General features: G+C 37.7%; 1 protein-coding gene across 1 annotated transcript in view; it reads left to right on the forward strand.

The window, feature by feature from the left end:
- LAMA2 (laminin subunit alpha 2) overlaps positions 1–19,227 on the forward strand; it is a 611,116-nt gene that overhangs the window by 141,806 nt on the left and 450,083 nt on the right. Inside the window, exon 2 of the mRNA XM_015137479.3 lies at positions 13,915–14,085. Coding sequence (XP_014992965.3) covers positions 13,915–14,085 — 171 coding nt within the window. The remainder of the gene's footprint in view (positions 1–13,914; positions 14,086–19,227) is intronic.

The following is a 19,227-nucleotide window of genomic DNA, read 5'->3' on the forward strand; positions in this document are numbered from 1 at the left end:
GATCCATTGAAGTATGTATGGTTAACTCTGTTGATTTTCTCTTTGGTTAAAATAAAAATACGTAACATTTTCACTGTAATCTGTTTGGAAGGAAGACAGTAAACAATTTTAAAAATTAATTCCACAGAGAAGCATGTACTACTTTTTCTGATTAAAGAAAAAAAGAAGAAGAAAAGAGCCCATAGCAGCTCTGAAGCCTCCAAAAATACTGTTTTATTTTGGAAGCTGAAAAGGGCATATCTAACCAACAGTACAAGACAAACTGAAAATCCTATAAACAGGAATAGAATACATGCTCTCTTTGGTTTTGTTTGCTTCTGAACAACTGGATTCAACATTATTCCCCCCCCCCCCCGCCCATCTCTTATGCATTGTTGTTTCAGGACAGCTATGATTCAAATTGGGCTGATTTTCCAGATCTATTAAACCCTTCATCTGCATTGTGGATCAAATACATTAACTTGCTGTCTGCAGTGCACAGCGGGAAATCATTCTCTTCCACATTTTGCTTTGTGCCATTTTTGTTTTATACCAATATGCTCTGACACACCCACATAGCTCAGGATTTCAGCAGTCAAGTATCTCCTTTTCTTCCTTGATAGGTCTTAGAACATTTTAAATTGGTGTATTCTCTTTTTTCTTTTAAGTATTGAATCACTTGCAAACATCTCTGCTTGCATGAATATTTTTCAAAATGCTCCATAGACCTAGAAGCTGAAATGGAACGTTAGAATCATTCAAACACAAATTTTGATTTTATTCCTTTGAGAGGTGATAGGTGCTTGGCATGAACTAGCAGGAGAAATATTGTCTACCAAGAGTAAGATGAGAGAGAGAGGAAGAGAGAGAGACAGAGACAGAGAGAAAGAATGAGAATCTGCCATGTATTCTTGTAAACAATATATGATATCTTAGAGGTTATTTTAAAATTAATTTATTGAAGTGAATTGTTTCATTGACTGAATGGCTTTTCCATAGAAAGACTCCAGCTATCATCAGTTATCAGTTACATTATTGGTGGTCTTTACAAACTTGACTATAAATGTTGAGACATTATTTGATAAATACATACACATGTGTGTGTATAAGTATCTATTGGTATCTCTGCATGTTAGTTAAAAATATAATAATATGCCAGATGCAAACAATGAACACAGCTACTCCGCAATATTCATTTAGTTTGACATTTAAGCTGATAAAACAAGAAAATATATTTTTAAAATTTTGTGCTAGACTACATTAGAAAGATTTTCTTTAAAGATGTGAGCTTTATAGAGGTCATTTTAAAATGATGATTTATCAAATTTTACACAGTTAAAGATAGTGAAAATAAAGAGCACATTGAAAAATAACTAGATGGACATTTTCACTGTGAAACAGAATTCCTGAAGTGACACTATGTTCACTTCTGATCATGGTCATTGTATAACCATTGAGTCTTTGTATAATTGCTGTGAGTAGTGTCACTACCGTTTTCCCTTCACATTTTTTCTATAGATATTTAAATGAAGCAACTGTATACATATTTATTCATTTTGTCAGTTATAATCAAGTTATTCTCTCTTAATCTTTCTAGCTTCACTCTCTGTGTGTGTCTGTGAGTGTGTACATAACATGTGATATTTATATCCATCTTCCTTCTTGATCACAAGCAACAGAAATCACCAATACTATTTTACTTAAGCTGAAATACATTTGAAATATATCATATAACTTGCAGAATTGATGGGAAAATTTGAAAACCACAGTGAGAAGATGACAGACATCAAGGTCATCCCTAGGTTTTGATACGTGTACAGAATAGTCATTGCTTACTGCTGCCACCATCACTACTTCCTCTTTCATTCCTCTGATATGACTATCTCTGCCACTATCATTATCTGATTTTCCTTCTCTCTCTAGTCTGTGCTTCACATGCTCAAGAGTCAAATTCCTAGGCCAAAGTCACGTGCACATGCCCTAATTGCTATAGGGTAGGGAGAAAAAAAGTCTCCTCTATTTACGCTTCCTTGGCAGGAGGCAGGACACTGCATACCCTCAATAGTAAACACAATGCCAATTACTCAAGAAAAGAAATGGAGGATGAATGTTGGACAATCAAGAAATGATAAAGGTCTGCCACATTTTTCATACAGGTTGGCTTTCTCTTTGAATATTTTCACTTAGCTAGTGTACCAAAACAGTTCTACATTTCCACCAAATTAAGGGTCTGATTAGTTTAATGGCCTTCATTTGCCATAATTTTCTCAAGAAAGATTATACAGTGCATGTACTTATTCTCATTCAGCAAATTTAAATTTGAGTGGCGATATATTCCAGCTAGTGTTATCCATGCCCTCAGTAATTTTACAGACTAGAGAGCCACTGTAAAAAATATTAAAGTTACAGTATGGTGAGGGTTCTACTAAATATCAACTAAGTAGTATATGGACACTGAGAAAGAAACAGAAAATTCTGTGGGGCAAAGTCAGAAAACACTTTCACAGAGCAGGGAATATTTGAGCTAGGTCATGAAAGATGACCATGCAACAAAAAAGGAGAACATTCTTTGTTGAAGAGACAAGATAATGTCATCACAAAGCATTTTCAAAATGCCTGCTATATTTGTAAATAGGAAGATATCAGTTAACTAGATGTATAAGAATGCATGAAGGAGGATAGCAACAGATGAGTTCAGACAGGTAGAAAGGGGGCCTGATTATAAATGCTGAGATCACCAAGGAGTTTGTGTACTACACTACAGGTGATAGGCAACTCACAAGTCTTTAAACAAGGAAGTGAGTTTTGGGGAAGATAATTTCAACAATGGGGAAGATTAATGGGAGTGGAGTCATGCAGGAAGACTGGGAAGGACAGTGGTGTGCAACCTTTTTGACGCCAGGGACCAGTTTTGTGGCAGACAATTTTTCCATTGACAGGGATAGGGGCAGATGGTTTCAGGATGAAACTGTTTTTTTTTTTTTGGTTTTGTTTGTTTGTTTGTTTTGAGACGGAGTCTCGCTCTGTCGCCCAGGCTGGAGTGCAGTGGCTGGATCTCAGCTCACTGCAAGCTCCGCCTCCCGGTTTCACGCCAGTCTCCTGCCTCAGCCTCCCGAGGAGCTGGGACTACAGGCGCCCGTCATCAGGCACTAGATTCTTATAAGTAGCTCGTAACCTAGATCCCTCGCATGCACAGTTCACAATACAGTTCATGCTCCTGTGAGAGTCTAATGCTATTGTTTATTTGACAGGAGGCAGAGCTCAGATAGTAATGCTTGTTTGCCAGCCACTCACCTCCTGCTGTGCGGCCCTGTTCCTAACAGGCCACAGGCTGGTACTGGTCCACAGCCTGGGGGCTGGGGACCCCGGGTTAGGATGCTATTATAATAAATGTAAGGTAAGGTTAGGATATCTGAATATAAACGTTGATGTGTGTGTGGTAGGGGAGTGGTGTGTGTAGCTGAATTTGAGGTAGAGACAAAAAGTAATTAAACTGGAAGCAGAAATCTTAGAATGGGGAAAAGTAAGACATTCACAAAGTATCTTTTAATATTTTCTGGTTTCTGTGGAGTCACATTTTATTAATGCTGGTTGATGTTTATCTACCTAGAAAGAATGACAGAAATTTCAGGAACAAAGATGACTGTGAATTAGGTACCAATATTTTTGTGGACAGTCTTCATGAAGTCAGCCAATAATGGAGATGAGTATGTGGAAAGGGTGCATTATTTGGACTTTTCGAAAAGAAGTTATTGGGCAAGCATGATGGCTCATGCCTGTAATCTCAACAGTTTAGAAGGTCGAAGTGGGAGGATCACTTGAGGCCAGGAGTTTGAGATCAACTTGGGCAACAGAGCAAGATCCATCTTTACAATAATTTTTTCAAAAAATAGAAATTAGCTGGATATGATGACTTTCACCTGTAGTTCTAGCTACTCCGGATGCTCAGGCAAGAGGATCACTTGAGCCTAGGAGGTAGAGGCTTCAGTGAGCCATGATCATGCCACTGCACTCCAGCCTGGGCAACAAAGTGAGATCCTGTCTTAAAAAAATTAAACAAATGAAAAGAAATGAAGCTATTGAATGACAATGAAAGAAACTGATTTGTAAGTGGCCTTCAGGAAGCAGAAGGAGGCTACTGTCTTTCCCCAGTGATTTTATGAATCCACTGAGGAGATCTGCAGAATTGGTGTCACTGCCAGAGGAAACCAATGCTTCACTTGCAAAGAGGAGTACTTTCTTAAAATTGAGAAATTTGGAAATATATCATAGAACTTGTAAAGCTATGATGAAAGTTGGCCCATGAGTGTGTTTATAGAAGGTAGAACTAGATGGCATAAGACTCAGGAGGTGATAAATGTTTTGGTTTAGAGTAGGAAGGAGAGTGAAACACAGTAGATCTTTAACAATAAAATTTTCACTCATTTGGAATTTTGGAAACTGTGTTTGAAAACCAGCTGTGCCATTTAAATTCTGGGCATTTGTTTCTTCATTTGTAAAATTCAAGTTTGAACTAGGCTTCTTTGAACTAAATTCTTCTTGCCACCAGACAACATCCTTCTTCTTCATCACCTAGAGGAACATTGCCTGCCTGAAGCCTAAGGAAGTAGCCTTCCCTATGCCACACAGCAGACCCCTTACTGGTTCAGTGAATTTCTCATTGACTTGTACAGTGCTTCAAAAGAAAACACTTATGCATCAGACATGATTCTAAGTCCAAGTTCTTCATTTATATGAGATTAAAGAACTAGAAAACTGTACAAGAGAAATAGTCACCTGCTGATTGCAGGCCTGTGGGTTTCTTGGAAAAACTCAGCAATTTTGCTCATCCAGGACTATCTTTTTGCCTGGTTCCTCTGATTCTGAAGGAAGTTGAAAAGATAGTTTTCCTTTGCTGTATCCAACATCCTTTTCTACAGTTGATTTAAGAAATGCCAATCTAACTTTTTATTGATATTGATATTGAAAATACATAAAATCCAATGAATGAGATAAATCTTACATATGTGTCATATTTCTATAGATTTTTTTTGACCAACATTTTATTTTGAAAATTTTCATGCACATGGTAAGGTTGAAAGAATCATACAGTGAACACTACGTACTCAAAATATAGATTCTAAAATTAGGCCAAGTATAGTGGCTCATGCCTGTGATCCCAGGGATTAGGGAGGCTGAGGTGGGAGAATTGCCTGAGGGCAGGAGTTTGAGACCAGCACAGGCAACATAGTGAGACCATGTCTCTACCAAAAAAAAAAAAAAAAAAAAAAAAAAGTGAGCCTAGCACGGTGCTGCATGCCTGTAGTTATAGCTACTCAGGAAGCTGAGGCAGGAAGATTGCTTGAGCCCGGGAGTTCAAGGTTACAGTGAAGTATTATAATCATGCCATTCCACTCCAGCCTAGGCAACAGAATGAGACCCTGTCTCAAAAAAATAATAATAGTTAATGCCAGGTGCGGTGACTTATGCCTGTAATCCTAACACTTTAGGAGGCTGAGGCAGGCAAATCAGTTGAAGTCAGGCCAATATGGCAAAACCCCGTCTCTACTAAAAATACAAAAAATAGCTGGGTGTGGTGGCAGGTGCCTGCAATACCAGCTACTCAGGAGGCTGAGGCAGGAGAATCACTTGAACCTGAGAGGCGGAGGTTGCAGTGAGTTGAGATGGTACAGCTGCACTCCAGCCTGGGTGTCAGAGCAAGACTCTATGTCAATAATAATAATAACAATAATAATGATAAATTAACATGTGGCTATATTTGCTTTATCACATATCTATCCATCTGAACATATCTACCCATAAATCCATTTTATCTTTTAATATACTGCAAACCTCATTCCTATACACATGATCATGAATATCGTTAACTGGAGTTAAATACTGCTATATTTCTTTTCAAGCTCAAATTTATCTACATTGAAATGCATAAATTATCACCCAGTATAACATTCACTCACTGAATGTAATATTTAATTAACAAATACATACACCATTGTAATACAAACTGCTATCAAGAATATTATCATCATCCCAGAAATTTTCTTTATGCCCCTTCCCAGTCAGACTCTGCCCCCAAGCCCCCAAAGGCAACCATTTTTCCTGTTTTACTTTCCCAAAAGATTAGGTATGTTTAAAAAGATCATATAAATGAATAATAGAGTATCCACTCTTTGGTGTAAACTTCTATTATGTGGCATAATCCTTTTTGGAGTCATCAGCGTTGTTGCGTGTATCAGTAATTTGTTCCATTTTTATGTTGAATAGTATTTCCTTGTTTAAATACACCACGGTTTTTGTATCATTTCTCCCATTTCATGGAAACCTAAGGTGTTTCCAGGTTTGGTTATTATGATAAAAACTTCTATGAACATTTTTGTTTAGGTCTTTTTATGGACATGTAGTGTCGTTTATCTTGGATATGTACCTAACGGGAAAATGTGAAGGACTTTTGTATTTATTAAAAACTACCTGTTTTCTAAAATAGTTATGCTAATTTACATTCCCAATAGCAATGCAGCAGACTTTCAGTTGTTTCACAAACTTTTTAATATTTGGTGTTGTCAATCTCTTTAATATAATGCCATTTAATCTAAAACATGAGAACTTTGCCAATATATAGGTACAGTTACCGTGATCTCTCACCCACCATTTCTTCATTATAGTTGTCATATATATTCTATTTACAAACATAGGCAATGATGTGATTTTTGCCTTAAATATTAATATGCATTTAAAAGAATTTAAGAGGGAAAAAGTCTATTGACTTCAAGTGTACTTATGCTTTCTTTTATCATCTCCAATTTTCTATTAATCACATATAGTGGATTTTTTTTAATTCTAGATACTGTGTTACATTTTTCAGTTACAGAATTTATATTCAATATATTTTGTTGTTACTATTTCTTTTTTGGTACAATAATTTTGTGCATGTGTGTGTGTCCTTGAGTATAGTTTAAAAGCTGCTTGAAGATGCTTGTTTGCTTATTCCAACATCTGGTTGATCTCAGTACAGTCTCCATTGATTGCTTTTTCTCATAAGTATGAATTACTTTGTACTGTTTCCATATATGTCTAGGTTTTTTGTTGTTGTTGTTGTTGTTGTTTTTGTTTTGGCTTTTGTTTTTTATTGCAACCTGGATGTCATGAATAGTATATTGTAGAAACTCTGGGTTTTTTTATGTTCCTCTGAAGAGCACTCACTCATTCTTTTTTGTTCTTGCATCAGTTGGTTAACTTGACTGGGCCCAAATTTTTTCTTTCCTGTAGAGTGCAGGACCTAAAATCTCTGTTCAGTTTTTCAGTCTTAGTTGGGCTACTTGGAATCTGCCTAGGGCATGTGTAGGTATGGCATCATTGAGCAATTTGGACAGTTTATGCACAGATTGAGGCTCCCTTTCTGTGGCCCTCTCTTTACAGCTGCTGTGGCTATTTTTAGTTTTGTTGACTAGTTCTTCAAGCCAGTAAAACTGTGGGTTTCTATTTGAGTTTTAGCCATCCAGTGCCTTTTCCTTCTAAGTATTCATAGCCCTCCTGGCTTACCTGTTCTTGGGTGCACTCCAGGTATCTGGTGTTTGCTGTGTGTATATATATATACACATATGTGTGTGTGTGTATATATATATACACACAGGATTTATAGCTGTTATCTATGGAAGCTTTGCTCCGATATACACAGGATTTATAGCTGTTATCTATGGGAGCTTTGCTCCGATAAAAGCTACTTCACAATTATTAAAAATAGAACCTCCATAAGTAGATTTTAAAATGCTTCTGCCATTTGAAACCAAAAAGTGGGATTTTGAGAATGTAGATCATCAAAATCATGCCAACATGTATGAACATACTACATTATTTGAGAAAGCAAATACAGTATAAACACATCCAAACAAAAACGTGGAAATTTGGTGATTTTTTCCAAATGTTTGCCGTATTGTAGCAGAATTTCAATTTTTCACATGATATACACTTAGCCTTTTTCTAGATATTCTGTTACCACATATATATATATACACACTATAGAACAGAATATATTACTCTATATATTATATGAATAGTCTAATCTCTAATAAAATATATAGTATAAACAGAATATTGTTTGATTTTTTGTTCAGATATTGTTCCTTATAACCAGAACTCCAACTAATTTAGTCTAGTGCTATGTAGAAAAAAAATGTCAATCATAGTTGTATGGATAATGATCACTGGCTTTTATGTCATTAACATTACAGGACCTTAAATTGAGTTAAGAAGCTGTAAGTCAATACTCTCTAAAGGTTCATCAGTTATTTATAGTTCATTTACACTCCTAATGTTTACATAATCTTAACCAAGTAACACATATTGAATATGGAAATAAATATTGCCCTGGCGCTTTTGAATGGGAATAAGTAGGCACAGCATAATAAATTTAACATATAATGAAAATGGGTTGCAATCTATAATAAGACATGCTGAAGATTCAATAAAAGCTCAGATATTGATTCATTCTTCAAACTGGTCATTAGCAACTAATTGGAGACCTTCACTGACCAATATGCTTAACTGATTTTTAAAAATAAACAGCAAAATAGCTGATGAAATTTCATAAAGCAACTGTTCCCTGACCATAAAACAAGGCAATTAAATTTTGCAAAGGTTAATTTTTGAGCGAGGTCAGGAGATCGAGACCATCCTGGCTAACGCGGTGAAACCCCGTCTCTACTAAAAAATAACAAAAAACTAGCCGGGCTAGGTGGTGGGCGCCTGTAGTCCCAGCTACTTGGGAGGCTGAGGCAGGAGAATGGTGTAAACCCGGGAGGCAGAGCTTGCAGTGAGCTGAGATCCGGCCACTGCACTCCAGCCTGGGCGACAGCGCGAGACTCCGTCTCGAAAGAAAAAAAAAAAAGAGCACATAAAACAACTGTAATAGAAACAAATCAAAGACAAGAATTGAAAGATCCTAAATGTAAATTTTATTAGTATCTTTAGTTTTATGGTTAGAAAACTCTATGAAGCAATGATGGATTGGTGAGGAATAAGTTACTTATTTTATTAAAGATTTAAATAAGCTTTGCCAAGGACCAGATTTTGGTTCTACTTTAGGCCCTGACAAGAAGTCTTGTAAGCTTTTTAAAGAGCTCACTTGAAATCATAGTTATCAGTCTTACTAATTCATAACTTTGTACGTATCGTTTATCTTCTCTGAGCTGCACTTCCTTCATTTATAAAGTGGCATTAATAACATTTATACAATGGGTTATATGGGAATTAAATAATATGAAGAATATAGAATAGCTTCAGAATCAATGTTTCTTCTACTCTGTAATCCCTTTGTAGCTGTATGATTTTGCTCTCTTTAATTATTTAATTATGTGGGATAATTGGCGTATAATCCAATTCTATATTTTCTGAACATACAACATGAAGAAAATAATTTTTCCCTGGTCTGTTCTCTTCCTCCTATGATTGCTCAGGCCTGGGAAAGTACAGGTCTTGCCTGCTCCAATCAGGTCTTTCAAGGCTCACCAAAGCAGGGCACAGGGAATCTTACCCATACCTGCAAAACAGGACTGAGGCCATGGTCAGGGTCAAAACTAGTCAGTGCTGAGGGAGGAGGCAAAAATTCAAGAGAAAAACTGACAATGCCGTGGTGAAGTTTTAGAAATGTTAGCACCTGCCTGTGATGACTTTTGTGTAAGTACGCTGGCTGTCTTTGAAGGGGGCAGATGGAGCTAGACTACTTAAACTCATCATATAAGCCAGCAAGAGAAGTATAATTTTACAGATTCCCAGCATGTCTCTTCGTTCTTACTACCTATTTTTCTATACTGTAAATTAAATTTTAAAGAACTGGAGAAAAATCCACTAAAACAAATTACTAACAGTGACAAATAAGCAGTGGTTTATGTTAATATGTAAGTGCACCATTGTATTAGTTCATTCTCATGCTGCTAATAAAGACACACCTGAGACTGGAGAATTTATAGAGAAAAATAGATTTAATAGACTCACATTTCCACATGGCTGGGGAGGCCTCACAGTCATGGTGGAAGGCAGAGAAGTAGCAAAGGCAGGTCTTCTTACATGGTGGCAGGCAAGAGAGCATGTGCAGGGGCACGGCCCTTTATAAAATTGCCAGATATCATGAGACTTATTTACTAGCACGAGAACAGCATGAGAAAACCCTGCCCCCATGATTCAAATATCTCCCATTGTATCCCTCCCACAACACATGGGGATTATGGAAACTACAATTCAAGATGAGATTTGGGTAGGGACACAGCCAAACCATATCAACCATTATGTATATTCAGTGTGTAACCTATCTGTATCTGTATATATATCCGCATCTATATACAGAAAATTACATAATCTTGTATGTTGAACAATTACAGATTCAAGTACTCTGACTCACTCATCATTCACATAAGCTTTCAGCATAGAGACCATACTCATATGCCATTCCCTCTGCCTGATACGTTTGGTTTTACTTGCTCCATTTTCCCTAACAGATAAACTTCTATTTCTCCTTGAAAATTGAGCTCCAGATTACTTCCCGATAAGCCCATCTTAGTAATAGTTTTATTCTCAGATTCTTTACTGTCTGGCATGATATGTGCTCAAAACATATTTGATGAAAGAATAGTTGTACAGTTAAATGCAAAATGGTGATGAATGACAAAAGAGACAGATATACAGACAAACTTTATTTATTTAATCATATATCATTTATTTACCTAGAAAATAAAATGTCTAAGATAGATAACAGCATGGAGACCATCTAATTATTTTTAAATTAGATGGTCTGATAAACTTCACAAAATTGTTAACCTGATAAACTTCACAAAATTGTTAGGCAGTTTTCACTAAGCCTCATATCATGGAAAAGATAAAAAGAAAAAAGGTAAAACTTTTATATGATACTCTACTTTTTATAAAACATTACATTTTCTAATGAAATAAACAATACTTTATGAATGTTTAATATTTCTGTAACCAAAGATTACATAAGCTTTCCTTACATCACATTGACAGAATGTTTCATTTTGTTGGTGCCAGAGAGCACAGAGATGAGGGGGGAGTAAATTTATCAGGAATAATAAATGAGATAGTGATTAAGTGAAAAAGTAGGTACCATTGGCAAATCAGGAAAAATTAGCAACCTCAACTTTTAGCTGGAGAAAAACACAAGGCAGGAGGCCAAATGAGAGCTGGGGGACACTATTTTGGAGGAGCAGAATCAAGGGATTTGAAAGATGTATGTATGGGGAGGGAGAAAAGAAAGAACAGATAGTTTGGGTGCAGCTCTTTGGGAGATCTTAAGCATGACTGAGACAAGAACTGAGCTGTCACTTGATCTTTTGAATTCATTTTCCTGTGGAATTTTTTACAGTGATTACCATAAAGATTTAAACTATTTATAATTGCCATTTTTACTGTACTATTATCTTTAAAGAAATCGTAATAATCAATACATACAAGTCTAATGATCAAATATTATAAAAAATTTCCTAATTTACTTTCTTTTTTAATTTTTTATTTCTTTCAATTCCAAGGCCAACCAGGTCTGCAAGGTAGCACTAGATCTATGTTGGTTTCATACAACATTATAGATGCCGTTCAGTGGAGTGATTAAGAGGATAGACTCTGGAGCCAGATTGCTTTGGTTCAAATCATAGCTCTGCTACTTGCTAGCTGTAATCATGCGCGAGTTACCTAACACCTCTGTACCTTCTTAATAAAATAGAGATAATAGTGGTATGAAGCTCATGTGGATGTTTCGTGTAGCAAATCAGTTCATGCAGAAAAATAATGTATGAACAGTGTCTGACAATAGTGCCTGGCACATTGCAAACATTCAACGATGCTGGCTATTATGATTATAATTATTATTATTATATGCAGATGATATAGACAAACATTTATGAGTCCAATATTTATAATCTAATTATTCATTTATTTTACAAATACATTGAGTGCCTACTCTGTCCCTACTATGTGCCAAGCTTTGAGGATAAGGCAGAAAACACAAATTCAAGATCTAGGGATCTCAGTAAAATATCAAGTCATGAGATTTAGTCAGGAAAGTTATTTCTCCTTTCTTTCTTTCTTTCCTTCTTTCTTTCTTTCTTTCTTTCTTTCTTTCTTTCTTTCTTTCTTTCTTTCTTTCTTTCTTTCTTTCTTTCTTTCTCTTTCTCCTTCCTTCCTTCCTTCCTTCCTTCCTTCCTTCCTTCCTTCCTTCCTTCCTTCCTTCCTTCCTTCCTTCCCTTCCTTCCCTTCCTTCCCTTCCTTCCTCCCTTCCTTCTCTCTCTCTCTCTCTCTCTCTCTTTCTGTTTTTCTTGACAGAGTCTTCCTCTGTCTCCCAGTCTGGAGTGCAGTGATGTGATCTCAGCTCACTGCAACCTCCATCTCCGGGGCTCAAGCAATTCTCCTGCCTCAACTTTCTGAGTAGCTGGGATTACAGGCGCCCACCACCATGCCCTGCTAATTTTTGTACTTTTAGTAGAGACAGGGTTTCACCGTGTTGGCCAGGCTGGTCTTGAACTCCTGACCTCAAGTGATCCACCCACCTCAGCCTCCCAAAGTGCTGGGATTACAGGCGTGAGTCACCATGCCCGGCGAGGAATGACTTTCTATCAGAAGTTAAATTGATATTGACCTACTTGGCACATATATAGAGCGGAAACAAACTAGACGGTCAGCATTTTTTCTCCATAAATAGAGTCAAATTAGGCCGGGCGCGGTGGCTCAAGCCTGTAATCCCAGCACTTTGGGAGGCCGAGACGGGCGGATCACGAGGTCAGGAGATCGAGACCATCCTGGCTAACACGGTGAAACCCCGTCTCTACTAAAAATACAAAAAACCAGCCGGGCGAGGTGGCAGGCGCCTGTAGTCCCAGCTACTCCGGAGGCTGAGGCAGGAGAATGGCGTAAACCCGGGAGGCGGAGCTTGCAGTGAGCTGAGATCTGGCCACTGCACTCCAGCCCGGGCTACAGAGCAAGACTCCGTCTCAAAAAAAAAAAAAAAAAAAAAGAAAGAAAAAAAAAATAGAGTCAAATTATCTGTAATCTCAAATGTACCTTCTCCAAGAACAGATTTTTCAGTTAAAGAGTGGCTTTTGATGAGTGTCTTTGCTATACTGTTATTGAAAAAGGGTCTATAATATGCAAATGCATATATATGCATGTATGAAGCACAATTGACATCAAGTTACAGGAAGAAAAGAGACTGAATTTGGTTCTCAGAGGGAATAAAAAAATCTCCCCAGCCCTACACTTAGATGGACCTCTGAGATTGCATCTACGAAAGTCAAAAACTTCTATTATATCTAAGACATAATTACTGGTGTATGATCATGGACTACTATAATGGCTTGTTTCTGGCAATATACTGCTTTATAATATTGCTGGATAGCATGGAAAGCAGTAAAAAATGGTTTTCCAAAATAAACATTCTCTATCTTCTCTAGTCTGGGGGATAAAGAAGTTTTAATAATTATTTACACCAAAGGATAATTGGAGCATGAAATGACCATAAAAAAATTTGCATAGTTGTGAAGAAACATTAGCATGCAATTATGTCTTAATACTAGATATAAAATATATGAAATGGAAGATGGAAGATTTAGTGAGATCTTTTACCAATAACTTCAACAGAAGATTTGTTTTCTAAAATGTGTCCTAGAGACAGGACCTTCTTTCTAGGTAAATAATAGAGATGAAAAATTAAAAAGAGCCTTAAAATCCATACTTAAGACCCAGAAAGAAAAATAATATTCTTTTGATAACACATAGTATTTATGTAGTATACTGAATTGTCAGGTATTTATCATTAATTATCTCATGTTGAGTTACTTTAATGCTCTGAAAAATATTTTATCGCAATTGCTTTTAAAATGCATCAAAATCATAACTTTGTTTCTGGTCTACACACCTTCATTTGTCCGTCTTTTTCAGGTTTATTCCCTGCTGTCCTGAATCTTGCATCTAATGCTCTTATCACAACCAATGCAACATGTGGAGAAAAGGGACCTGAAATGTACTGCAAATTGGTGGAACATGTCCCTGGGCAGCCTGTGAGGAATCCCCAGTGTCGAATCTGCAATCAAAACAGCAGCAATCCAAACCGTATGTATTTTAGTGTGTATTTGTGTGGCAGTGGGTAGGATCTATAATTGTGAGATGTTGAGGCCAAGTTGCATTAAATTCAAGGGTTTGTAATCCTAAGAATTCCTAGAATTCTTTTTTCCACTAAGAGCTTCTTCCTGGCCCCTCTCTGTCATTCAGCAAACATTATCAGACTTCCTTCTATGTACTAAATACGGTGATTGGAGATGATTCGCCAGCTGAAGGCCTGGGGCAGTCATTGGGTTTACTAACTCCAGATACCAGAGTGGTTTCTGAGGACGTGGTTATTAACTCAGGCTATCGTCATTCATTGGTAACCTATGTGCCAGGTATTATACCTGAGATCCAGGAGGAATAAGGTAGGGTATGGTCTTTGAGCTACTGATATATAGTGTGGTAAGTACAAAGGAAAGAATGAGCACGGGGTACTGCAGAATAAAGAGGATGGCCACAAAGTCAGTCTTGGTGTAAGTAAAGGCTTGCTAGAAGGAGTGATATCCAAGCTGATAACCAAGGACATGAGATAAACAAGGGTATGAGATAAACAGGTAAAGAGGTGAGGGAGGGGAAGAGGAGAAGTCATGCCAGGAAGAGAAATCAGAATTAGAGAGAAAATCCTAGTTACTCAGGGAGCTACAAGTAGTAGACTAGAACTGAAAGTGCCAAAGGGCAGAGAGTAGAGATGAGACTAGAGCAGAAGGCTGGAGCGGGATTATGAAGGCATTTAACACCACAGGAGAGGTGATTTAGGGAGAGGCACCATGCGAAGCCCTCTTTCCGGCCTCTATGAACCACAATGATACCTCAGACTTATTGATGTATTTATTCAACAGGCCTTTGAATGCCTCCTATTAGCAATGCATTATATTGGCACATAATGTTAAATTACACATAACCCCTGATTCAGAGGACCTAGAGGGGAAATAGAGGCAAAAGAAAAGTAAATTTGGTGATAAAGGAACACGAATGCTCCATGTAGATGCTAAGGTCACCTAAAGATTCCTGATTAAGAAATCTTTATATATCTCTATCTCTATCTGTATCTATCTTTCTGACATGCCTTCTTCTCTTCTCCTCCCTTACCTCTCTCTCTCTGTGTATATATATATATATAAATATAATATGCATAAAATAATATAGAAGGTGGCTATATACTTATATGTAATCTACATAAAGGTAAATATGTATCTTATTTATATTATTTTTATTTATATTATTTTTAATAAACAGATATATTATTTTGTTTTTATTTTGTTTTTGAGGCAGTCTCACTCTGTGACCCAGGCTGGAGTGCAGTGGTGCGATCTCAGCTCACTGCAACCGCCACCTCCTGGGTTCAAGTGATTCTCCTGCCTCAGCCTCCTGAGGAGCTAGGATTACAGGCATGTGACACCATGCCTGGCTTTTTTTTTTTGTATTTTAAGTAGAGATGGGGTTTTGCCATGTTGGCCAGGCTGGTCTCAAACTCCTGACCTCAAGTGATCCACCCACCTGAGCATCCCAATAGATATATTTTTTGTTAATATTATTTTATATGTAATATATAAAAAGGTAGATACATATATATATATATGTAGAGAGAGAGAGAAAGGAGGTTAATAAAGTGAATACTTAATGTCAAGTGAGGTGAACTATGATGTGAGTAAAGCTTCACAGTTATATTATTTTAAAATTTAAAATTTACTCAGTATTTCTTCTTCTTCTCTTTTTTTTTTTTTTTTTTTTTTTTTTTTGGAGACGGAGTCTTGCTCTGCCACCCAGGCTGGAGTGCAGTGGCGTGATCTGGGCTCACTGCAAGATCTGCCTCCCGGGTTCACACCATTCTCCTGCCTCAGCCTTCCCAGCAGCTAGGACTACAGGCACCTGCCATCACGCCTGGCTAATTTTTTTTTTTTTATTTATTTTTAGTAGAGACAGAGTTTCACCGTGTTAGCCAAGATGGTCTCGAGCTCCTGACCTCGTGATCCGCCCGCCTCGGCCTCCGAAAGTGCTGGGATTACAGGCGTGAGCCACCGTGCCCGGCCTCTTCTCTATCTTTTTTAATAGAACTTATTTTTAGAGCAGTTTGAGATTCACACCAAAATTTAAAATACAGAAATTCCCCATATATCCCCCGCCCCAACACATGTGTGGACTTCTCCATTACCAATATCCCCCTCCAGGGTGCTACATTTGTTACAGTCCATGAACCTACATTGACAACAGCATCACCAAGTTCATAGACTGCATTAGGGTTTACTCTTGGTGTTCTACATTTTATGGGTTTGGACAAACTTATAATGATATATATCTACCAGCCGGGCGCGGTGGCTCAAGCCTGTAATCCTAGCACTTTGGGAGGCCGAGACGGGCGGATCATGAGGTCGGGAGATTGAGACCATCCTGGCTAACACGGTGAAACCCCGTCTCTACTAAAAATACAAAAAAGCACTTTAGGAGGCCGAGACGGGCGTATCACGAGGTCAGGAGATCGAGGCCATCCTGGCTAACACGGTGAAACCCCGTCTCTACTAAAAAATACAAAAAACTAGCCGGGCGCGGTGGCGGGCGCCTGTAGTCCCAGCTACTCGGGTGACTGAGGCAGGAGAATGGCGTGAACCCGGGAGGAGGAGCTTGCAGTGAGCTGAGATCGTGCCACTGCACTCCAGCCTGGGTGACAGAGCAAGACTCCGTCTCAAAAAAAAAAAAAAAAAAATACAAAAAAACTAGCCGGGCGAGGTGGCGGGCGCCTGTAGTCCTGTAGTCCCAGCTACTCCGGAGGCTGAGGCAGGAGAATGGCATGAACCCGGGAGGCGGAGCTTGCAGTGAGCTGAGATCCGGCCACTGCACTCCAGCCTGAGTGATACAGCAAGACTCCGTCTCAAAAAAAAAAAAAAAAAAAAGATATATATCTACCATGAGAGTATCACACAAAGTAGTTTCATTGCTCTTTTTTTTTTTTTATTATAAAACGTATGAGAGCTTTTTCTCACAATTTACATTTTTTATCCCAAAAAGAAAAGTGAAAGGTATTGTGCCTTTTTTCTTGGAGCTGGTTAAAGAGAGGCATGCATAGTTCCCTCATTATATAATTTAGGAATGCAGAAAACATTACTATATTTGAGCAATTGAGACATGTGATTAAAATTAGTGGTCATATATATCACAGAATATTAGAAAACATGTTAAGACACCAAAGAAGGCAACCACCAGAAACCTTTCCTATTAATGATTCTGATTCATTTCCTTCTGTTTTTTTTTTTTTTTTGGTTTTGTTTTGTTTTGAGATGGAGTTTTGCTCTTGTTGCCCAGGCTGGAGTGCAATGGCATGACCTCGGCTCACCGCAACCTCCGGCTCCCGGGTTCAAGAGATTCTCCTGCCTCAGCCTCCTCAGAAACTGGGATTACAGGCATGCACCACCATGCCCGGCTAATTTTGTATTTTTAGTAGAGATGAGGTTTCTCCATGTTGGTTAGGCTGGTCCCGAACTCCGGACCTCGGTTGATCCACCTGCCTCGGCCTCCCAAAGTGCTGGGATTACAGGCATGAGCCACTGTGCCCGGCCGGCTCTGGTGAATTTCTGGGATGTAAGTTGTTATGGTATGGGTGTAGGAGTGGGGAGTATCATTGTATACCCATGTATTTGCTAGCTCTTGTATAGAATGTCAGAGGAAAGGACCTATGTCAGAGCCCTTTGCTTTTATGTAAAAGCCAAGGGAGTTCAGGTAAATGGAGTCAGGGAAGGCAATAAAGGGAAACAGATTTCAAGGAAAAAAATCAGGAAAATGAGGCGTTAGGTATGTGATGAAGGAAAGAATTTTCAGGAAGAAAAAGTAACAGTTTTAAATGCTTCCAAGATAATTGAGTAAGAAAAGCATGAAATAGGTTTCCCTTGCTTTTGACAACATGGCCATCCATTGATCACCTTTCTAAAGTACTTAGCAGATTTAAGGTGGCAAGAGGCACACTTAAGAGGTAATAAATGAATGATGAAGAAGAGGGGAATATAGAAATATTCTCTCAAGTATCCTTGATGTGAAAGAGAATGAAGGACAGAGGAGGTTGTGGAGTTGCAAAGGTTTTCAAAGATAACAGACATTTGAGCTGGTTTAGATGCTTAGGAGGAAGGGCAGGGAAGTTGAAGACCAAGTAGTGGTGGGGATGATGTCTCTCGAGAAGTAAAAACATATGGGTCCTTAAGAATAGTAAAAAACCTTATATTATAAGATACGTACTTTTACCTCACCAAATCAGAAAGAAGGAAGAATGAATAGCAGCACACAGCAGAAAGTATTGGGAGAAATTTCTTATTTGATGATCTTGATTTCTTCATTAAGATGTAAATCTGGGTTACCTGCTGAGGAAAGAAGCAAACATTTAGATTATGAGCCTCTCCGCGGAATAGGAGGGGATCACTGAGCCATAATCGGAATAAAGTGGCAATTCCATATGGAGTAAAATAAAGAATCGAACGTGTGGACTGATACTCTTGGAGCAATACAGGGAAAGTAGAATGGAAGGAGAAGATGGCAAGAAAATTTAAGAAAAGGCTAGAAAGTAAATGAATTGATGGATTATTAGTTTTAGGTTCATTAGGCAAGACGTAAAGTCTAATGGAGGGAAACCAACATTGGTTCAGGGACTGGTGGCCTTGAAAATTTCGTGGAGAATGTGAGAAAGCCCAGGGGCATGAACGGAGTTGTGGGGAGGAGGTGCGAGTGTGTAGATGTGTGTCTAGGATGGGCTGTGCAGACAGGGAGGATTAGAGAGATAAAATATGTAAAACCATAAGTGTGTGTATATGTACGCAGGTATATAAATATACTTATATTTATTAAATATTTAATTTGACATGAAATATATGATGTGTTATATAATATACTTATATAATTATATTAAATAAATTTATATAAATAGTATATGTACATATATAAGTATATTATGTATATATAATAATATATACATATGTGTATATAATATTTACACCAGAAAGGCAAGAAATAAGAAAATATATCCAATCATAAAAATGGGATAGAGGAATGATACAAAGATTGGGGTAGAAAATAATTGGGATCTCCACTCAATTATTTTTATTCTTGGTTGGAAAAATGGATGAGATGCATTTGTCAAATTGAGTCCAAGAGCTATTCTGTCTCTCACCC

This window comes from Macaca mulatta, chromosome 4, assembly GCF_049350105.2.
Source record: "Macaca mulatta isolate MMU2019108-1 chromosome 4, T2T-MMU8v2.0, whole genome shotgun sequence".
Taxonomy (NCBI): Eukaryota; Metazoa; Chordata; class Mammalia; order Primates; family Cercopithecidae; genus Macaca; species Macaca mulatta.